We start from the raw sequence: 8,057 nt of genomic DNA, 5'->3' as shown, positions 1-8,057 counted from the left end.
TATACCATGGGATAAAGAACAGCACCCTCCACTGGAAGTGGTTTACCTTTAGTTACTCTCGAGGGCACAATGTTTTTAATACCCTTAGCTGTTTGCTGTGCACCTTGCTCCCTGTTTCAGACCCAGGTGGCCAGCTTGCCCTAAGACAGGAAGTTTGGTAGGACACATGAAATCAGCACGGAATTGGAGATGGAGGGAAGAGGTTCCTCACTCGCAGAGTCTGCTCTCCACAAGTACAAACAGCACAAATCACTTTACCAAAGTGATTTACCTTACACCTATTGGCACTTCCTCCAGGCCAACATGTGGAGTTGAGGGGAAGGCCATTTTTTGGACCACTGGGCACAGCATCTGGGTTTACAGGTGAGCAAACTGAGGACCAGAGTGGGGGATACAGCGCCCACCCCGCCTCATATCCTCCTTATCCATCTACTTCCCTTAGGTTCCTGACAGCTTCCGCCCCAACCAGGGGGTAAAGGGCCACTATGATGGGCTGTGGCATACTCACAATCCTCACCCTTATTTTCAAAGGTCCTACAGGAGCCAGGCCCTGAGTTCACATGGCCATGTGCTCTGCTGAGCCCTGCTCCAGTTATTTTGGTCACCAGCTCTCCGCTTTGTCTCCAACAACCCCCTCTTCTTGACCCCAGCTCTCTCTCCCGCCTCCAGGTTTACCCCTTTCCCCACCCCAAAGCCAAAGATTCTTAAAGGCTGATCCTGGCTCTGAGCTCCAGATTCCAGGCCGGGATAGGATTTCCCCGTGGTTGCCTGACATGTGGTCCAAAGGCCAGCGCCTCTCCCCATCCCAGCTCATCTCTGATCTCCTGTACCTCTAAACCTCTCACCCCAAGGCCCCAGTGTCTCTTCTCATACTTGTCCTGTCTCCTCTGTTCCTCTCTCCATAACAGCTCCCCCGAAGATCTCCCTGAACTTCCCGAGGTCCACAGGCATGTGGCCTCACACTCCCCGAGAGTTTGTCTACCCACCTGCTGGACCCTTTCTCACTTGCGACCTCACAGAGGGAGAGAAGTTCAGCCCCAAGGTCTAAGATCAGACCTTCCAAGAAGATACACCCTTGAAACCTAACGCGAGTGCTCAGCAATCTTGAACAAGTCCCTTTTCTGGGCCTCTGTTTCCTCCTGTGTAGAAGGAAGATGGATCCCCAACTGCCTTGTAACTTCGATGGTCTATGATCCTGTGATCTGTTTACACCCCATTAAAAAAGCTACTGCCTCAATTAAATAGTGTGGCTTTGCACAGTGTATTTATGAATACTTACTGAAACAAATACATATTACCAAGGCCCAATCCCCCACTTAGTTCCTACAAATAATTCTCAGAGACCTTGCCTCGGAAAGCGAAAGATGCAGCCTGTTTGGAGAGGCCAGGGGCTCCCCTCTCTATACCTTCTTGAGCCTCTGTTCCCAAGCACATGAGACTCCAGAATGAGACACTTGCCTTGATTCTAGTCAAGCAACCTGGCAGCCCAGGTCAGCTCATCTATAAGGACTAGAAAGGGTTGGAGGCCAGACTACGGTATGCAGCAGAAGGGGAAGGAACCGGGAGCAGGTGAAGGGGATTTCTGAAACCCGATGCTACCATGCAAATGAGTTCAGGCCAGCATGCAAATGGACAAAGTCAAGTTGAGATGGCCAGGGTGGGAGGCCACCAGCCTGGGTCTGAAGCCTCTGCAGGAGATCGGGGCTTCCCCTGGAGAAAGCATGACTGCCTGGGGAGGCTCCATCAGGGGCAGGGCCCCCCACATGCCCACGCAGCAGGGGTGGGGATTAAGGCTGGATGTCCTGCTGTCAGGTCCCAGCTGATGGATCACCACTGATGGCGGACACAAAGGCTGCTCTGTGCCTGGCACCAATGTGTTCCCGTCCATCAGAGGGCAGCTTGTGGGGTGCTGGGGTGTGCGGGGAAGGAAGGCCAAGGGCTACGCGTGTCTCGCGGGTTGATGAGAGAATAAGGTGTCCAAAGGGCCAGCACCCCTACCGTCTGCATTGGGATTCTGAGAGCTCGGAGAAACCTGAGTGACTACACCACCTCAGTCCCAAGAGCATCTTTGCCCCACGGTGGGGCCCGGCAAACTCTCCAGTCCATCTCACTCACAATACACAAAGATGTCTACAGCCAAGGATTCACAGGGACTCAGACACACAGCTCCCAGCCCCGCCCTCACATTCGCATCCGGTGCTTGCTTCCCGCAGGCCAGAGCTGTGTCTGGTCACAGCCCTCCTCCCCACTCAGGGACCAACACAGAGCAGGTTGAACAGAGAAAGGAGAAAGCGAATCCATTTCTCCTCTGGCTTACGCCTGTGCCTTATCTTGCCTTCTCTTCTGTCCCCCAGCACTTTCTATCTTGGAGAGTGCGGGTACACAATTACCACTCAACTGTGAGCACAGGGTGGCAAGTAGATGACATCCTGCTCGTGCCACCCAGTGCCCAGCACAGAGTTTCCTGATTGAAAGAATTGGGAGGGGGACGTCCCTCCTCCAGTCCGGATCCTGTGGTCCAGGCGGTTACAGCAGACACCTGATGGAGGAGCATGAGGTTAAGCAAGTGAGGGCACAGAAGCAGAGACGTGATGAGAACGGAGTAAGTCTTCTATTCACTGGGTGCTTCCATGTGCTGGACACACACACACACACACACACACACACACACACACACACACACGCCAGCTTGAAACATACAGGCTTTCCCAGTCAAACCCACCCTCCTGCCCAAGTCAACGGTCCAGACCTTTACCGTCTCACTCCTGACTTACTGTCAAGGGGAGTTGTGGGTAATATGGTTTCCTTGTCTCACTTTCCAAGTCCGTCCATGCCCAGTTGGTCCTCTGATACTTACAGACTTGTTTTCAGCCACACCCCCTCACCAGAACCCTGAGATCCATACAAACTGATCAACCCACCCAGCTGATCCATCTTCTCGCCATGTCATGTCCTCATTCTGCTGGTTCCCCAAGACCGATCCAGCACTTGTCATCCCCCCCCAGCCCTCCCCAGACGTTTAGCTTCAGTGACTGAGACAGAGTCCCCCAACTAGCCCAGACAAGCCTAGAACTGGCAGTCCTCCTGCCTTGGCCTCTCCAACTATGGAATTAAAGGTGTATGCCACCATGCCCACCCATCCCATTGGCTGTGGCATTAACAGCTTGGTCCTGGAGCATTCTCTGCTGAGGGGCCAGGCTCACCAGGGTCCTGCAAGCCATCTAAGAACAAGTCCTTTCTGCTCTCAAAGGAAGAAGACAGATTGCTTAGGGGTAAGTCTGACTGGGTCCCACAAGGACAAAAAGATATCAATTTTAGATTTCTAAGGCAGCTATGGCACCCACCCGCCCCCTTTTTTCTCAGGGCTTACAGGACTCGAGTATAAATTGAAGCAAGGTAAACTTTTGTTTGTTTCTTCTTTCTGAGGGGGTGGGGAGCGTGCTGAATGCGGAGATTACTGTTTGGCCAGGTTTAGAACCCACATACTGTACTGCGCTTAGTATCCCATGAGCGAAGTCAAGAACTGAGTTAAGGCCTCTCTGTGTCCCAGTGTGCTGGGGGCTCTTTCATTGTCCATCTTGTCTCCTTCCCACCTGTTCTCTCCCTCAAAGGACAGCGGCATTTTCTTGGCTCTTCCCTGTGGCTTAAGGGAGGAGAGAAAGCTGGTCCTTCAAACCCCCCTCAGCAATCACCTCCACTGTGAAGTGAGTCCTTCCTGAGCTCCCCACCACACACAACTCTATTTCCCCCCCCTATTGTCCCGACTGCTAGTCACAATGCATCCATCTCCTCCGCCCCTGGACATGGGAGAGCAGGATGGTTCACACGTAGTATGCAGCGTCCTGGGGAAAATCCTGACCCATGGGTAAGAGTTTTTGGATTCCTTCAGCTATGGGTCAGTAGAATAGGCGTCATGTGACCTCCACAGGAAGGGGATTCAGGAATCAGAGGTGAGGTGAAAGAAGGTGGCCGGTGGCCCGCAGCCTGCTCTTAGAGCTGTCCTACCTGACCACCAACGCCTTGAGGTAACCACTGACTGAGGCAGCCGAGGACCAAATGGAAAGCCCCCCCCCCCCCGTTATTCTAGAGTGTACGGTACATACAAGGTGATGATGTGAGCAGGAAGGGACAGGAGAACTTAGCCTGGTGGCTCAGGAGGGACACAGACAACATGAAGGACTCTTCTCCTTACCACCCCATCTACAGAAAGGAGTCAAAATGCTTCTAGTGTCAAAACAGGGCAGGAGACATCACTGAGAGCAAAGTACGGAGAGATGATCAAGAGTGACCAAGGAGGGAGACGGAAGGCTGAATAGCTGGGGGGGGGGGGGGGGGGGACACAGCAGTGAGGAGGCTGTGAGTTCTAATCCTCACTCAACACTGACTTCCCCTGGCCCCTATTACTTAAGAATCCCCCTTACTTAAGAAGCTCTCGTGCTTCAATCTATGCCCAAGAGAACACATAAGGTCAAAACGGCTGTGGAAACCCAGAAGTTGAATCCATCTGCCCTCCTGCGTTTCTGTCTTTTGCCTCCATGGACTCTAGGGATTCACACACACATGGCCCCAAATCTGGAGTGGCCCTGCTGTGGTGGCAGGTCTTCAGGGGTCTCATGGGACGGGTGCTGTATGGTTTACGGTGCTGCCAAGCCGCGGAGAGAAGGCTAGATGGACTCGGAAGGCCCCTTCTAGCCCAAAGCCACCCCGTTCTTGGGTCCTCCTGCCCCTGTCCACCAGCTGCCTTGGACCATGGAGAAGAGCAGGCAGGCGGCCCGGGTAGGAGTAATTGAAAGGAGCAGATGAGAGGGGGGGGGGGAATGCATCCACCCCCACCTTCCCTGCCCCACAGGGGCTGTGGAGAAATGAAAACTAATCAAATTACAGCCGACGGCCTCCCGACCCGTGCACGGGAGCTGCCTGGGCCAGGGGCAGGCTGGCAGGGTGGGGTAGGGGCACAGGAGAGGGGAGGGGAATCACATGTAATCCACTGTAAACGTCTTGATGTGCAGCAACAGCTTAGAGGTGGGCTCAGGTTTCTGTGGCGTTGGCTATATTTATCTCTGGGTCCATGCCAGCAGGGAGGGTTTAAATGGCACCCAGCAGTTGGCGTGAGGGGCTGCGGGAGCTTGGGGGCCAGTGGCAGGAACAAGTCTTTTCCGACCCGATGGAGCTGTATGAGACGTCCCCCTACTTCTACCAGGAGCCCCACTTCTACGATGGGGAAAACTACCTGCCTGTCCACCTCCAGGGCTTCGAGCCCCCAGGCTATGAGCGGACCGAGCTCAGCTTGAGCCCGGAAGCCCGAGGGCCCCTGGAAGAGAAGGGACTGGGAACCCCTGAGCACTGTCCAGGCCAGTGCCTGCCGTGGGCGTGTAAGGTGTGTAAGCGGAAGTCCGTGTCTGTGGACCGGCGGAGAGCGGCCACACTGAGAGAGAAGCGCAGACTCAAGAAGGTGAACGAGGCCTTCGAGGCCCTGAAAAGGAGCACCCTTCTGAACCCCAACCAGCGGCTGCCCAAGGTGGAGATCCTGCGCAGTGCCATCCAGTACATCGAGCGCCTCCAGGCCCTGCTCAGCTCCCTCAACCAGGAGGAGCGAGATCTCCGCTACCGAGGCGGGGGCGGGCCCCAGCCGGTGGTAAGTGGCTAGTGCACCAGGGCCAGGGCCAGGGCCAGAGGGAGGCGCCTGCTCAGCCTCGGGCCACCGGAGCTGGAACAGGTGTAAAGCGGGGCCCTGGGGAATCCTGGGACCCCCTCAGCCAGGCTGCCCAGAGGCCTCCTGTGCTCATACTGTTCCCAGACGAGACAAAGGCAGTGGATGGTAAATACAGGTGGGGTGAGGTGGACTGGCACTAGGGAGCAGAAGGGGCCCAGAAACAAGCCTGCAGTAAGGGCTTGGGTGAGCCATGAAGATGAGGGCCGATTGCCATGCTTGAGTCAGCATCAAAAGGCCAGACCCAGTGGCCAAAGAAACCTGCTTTGCCCCAAACCCACAACCTCCATGACTGAGCTGACAAAATACATTAGAATCCCCCCCCCACCCCCCCCCAGGCCTGCTCAGAGGTCACCATAACAAAGTTCTCCGGCTTATCACCCTTATCCCCAAAGTGAAGGCAAAATTCCCATCCTAGAAGCCAGGAAAGACCTAGAAAGTAGGGTGGGTGTCTGTGGCGGACCTTCTAGAGTGGGTGACCCACCCTGTAACCCAGGCAAAGAGATGGCATACCTGAGGATGGTAGTGGACTTGACCTTGGATCTTGGCCTGGTCTTGCAGGTGCCCAGTGAATGCAACTCCCACAGCGCCTCCTGCAGTCCAGAGTGGGGCAGTGCACTGGAGTTCGGTCCCAACCCAGGAGGTAAGTGAATCCTGACCCTGGTAGCCATGGCTCAGATCGCTCAGTCCCTCACTAGGCTGGGCTGTTCCCTTACCTTATTCCATGCTCCAGTCACCTTCCCGTGGCTTTCTCAAGAGCCTGCTGACCTGAGGGCCCCCAATGGTGGGCTGGAAGCCCTTTGCCTCCCGGTAGCCTTGACCAGCTAAGGAGTCGTCACAGCTTTCAGCAGCTTCCCAGCTGGTGTCTGGTGGCTGACCTCAGGGAGAAGGGCCTGTCCCTGCCCCAGGGGTCTCTGGGAATTGCTGAGTCAGTGCGGCCAAACTGGGCCCAGTTCCCTGGGATACACTATCCTGGCTTCACCTTCACCCTCCAAAAATCTAACTGCATGAGAGGAGTTCGGAGAGGCAGCACACAGATACACACACACACACACACACACACACACACACACACACACACACACACACAGCATGGGGAGTGCTAGTGGCTGGGGGGAACTCCTGACTCTTGCTCACCTATCTGTCCTGGAAAACCTGTGTCATCTCAAGGGTCCCATCCCCCTTGCCCAGGAAACATTCCCCTCTTCTCCTTACAGATCATCTGCTTGCAGCTGACCCTACGGATGCCCACAACCTGCACTCGCTCACCTCCATCGTGGACAGCATCACAGTGGAGGATATGTCTGTTGCCTTCCCAGACGAAACTATGCCCAACTGAGATTGTCTGCCAGGCTGGGTGTCCGTGTGAGCCCCCAAGTTGGTGACAAAGGCCACCACTTCTGCTGCAGGGGCCTTTTAAGTGAGGCTGTCCTGGTGCTAGGAAAAGAGCCCCAGACTGCCACAGCCCAGATTACCTACTCCCCATTCATGTAAGGCTAACACCCAGCCCAGCGAGGGAATGGATGTCCTCATTTAACTGACTCCTTAGAGCAGAGAGCATCCCCTTCCAAGGAAAGAAAGATGGGGTCCAGAGAACCCCCTTGTGGATGTCCCCCAATGGGGCAAACTCAGGAGCTTTTTTATTTTAATCATAATATGCCTCTAATTCCACCCCCCCAAATGAGAGACAGAGACAGGTCCCTGATCTGGACAAGCATGCACATCTGTTCCGATCTACTCCTGATGCCAGTGGCTGGGCTGGGCCTGCCCTGAGTTGAGAGAGAAGGGCGAGGAACCACCCTGTTCCAAAGTCCCTGGGGGCCAAGCTTTTGCAGTGGAGATTGGGAACCTTCCTGTGGTTTGTGTATTGTTGTGTTGTTTTGTGTGTTGTTTGTAAAGCTACCATCTGACCAAGGTCTCCTGCGCTGATGTTGCCAGAGACAGGCAGGGTAGGGGGCGGGGCTCTTGGGGTGACTTCTTTTGTTAACTAAGCATTGTGTGGTTTTGCCAATTTCTTTTTTTTGTAATCCTTTTGCTAACTTATTTGGATTTCCTTTTTTAAAAAACGAATAAAGACTGGTTGCTAGAAGAGTGTCTGCAATGATGTATAAGGGGGACACTGTCAACACTGTCCCTTCTCCTGGGGGTCCATATACCCAAGGTGTGGAGGGGGGATGACTAGGGTGGATTCATGTGAATGGAGCTGAACGGGTCCTGAGAGACAGGAGCCAGGTGATGCGCAGCTGGGAAAGACCCAGAGTCCTCAGAAATCCTGGGCACACCAGGGCAGGCCTACAATGCACTCTGTTGTACTTTACTTCAGACATCATTCACAGTCTGCACAGAG

The 8,057-nt window shown here is 54.7% G+C and overlaps 1 protein-coding gene across 1 annotated transcript; it reads left to right on the top strand.

The window, feature by feature from the left end:
* The first annotated feature begins 5,000 nt into the window (after positions 1-5,000).
* On the top strand, positions 5,001-7,799 carry Myog (myogenin). Its single transcript, XM_028876488.2, has 3 exons — positions 5,001-5,635; positions 6,272-6,353; positions 6,928-7,799. Exons 1-3 carry the CDS (start codon positions 5,090-5,092, stop codon positions 7,047-7,049), a joined length of 750 nt encoding a protein of 249 aa, XP_028732321.2. The 5' UTR covers positions 5,001-5,089; the 3' UTR covers positions 7,050-7,799.
* The last annotated feature ends 258 nt before the right edge of the window (positions 7,800-8,057 follow it).

Source organism: Peromyscus leucopus, chromosome 15, assembly GCF_004664715.2.
Source record: "Peromyscus leucopus breed LL Stock chromosome 15, UCI_PerLeu_2.1, whole genome shotgun sequence".
NCBI lineage: Eukaryota > Metazoa > Chordata > Mammalia > Rodentia > Cricetidae > Peromyscus > Peromyscus leucopus.
Note: the sequence above shows the minus strand (reverse complement) of the source record. Positions and strands in the feature narration are given on the sequence as shown.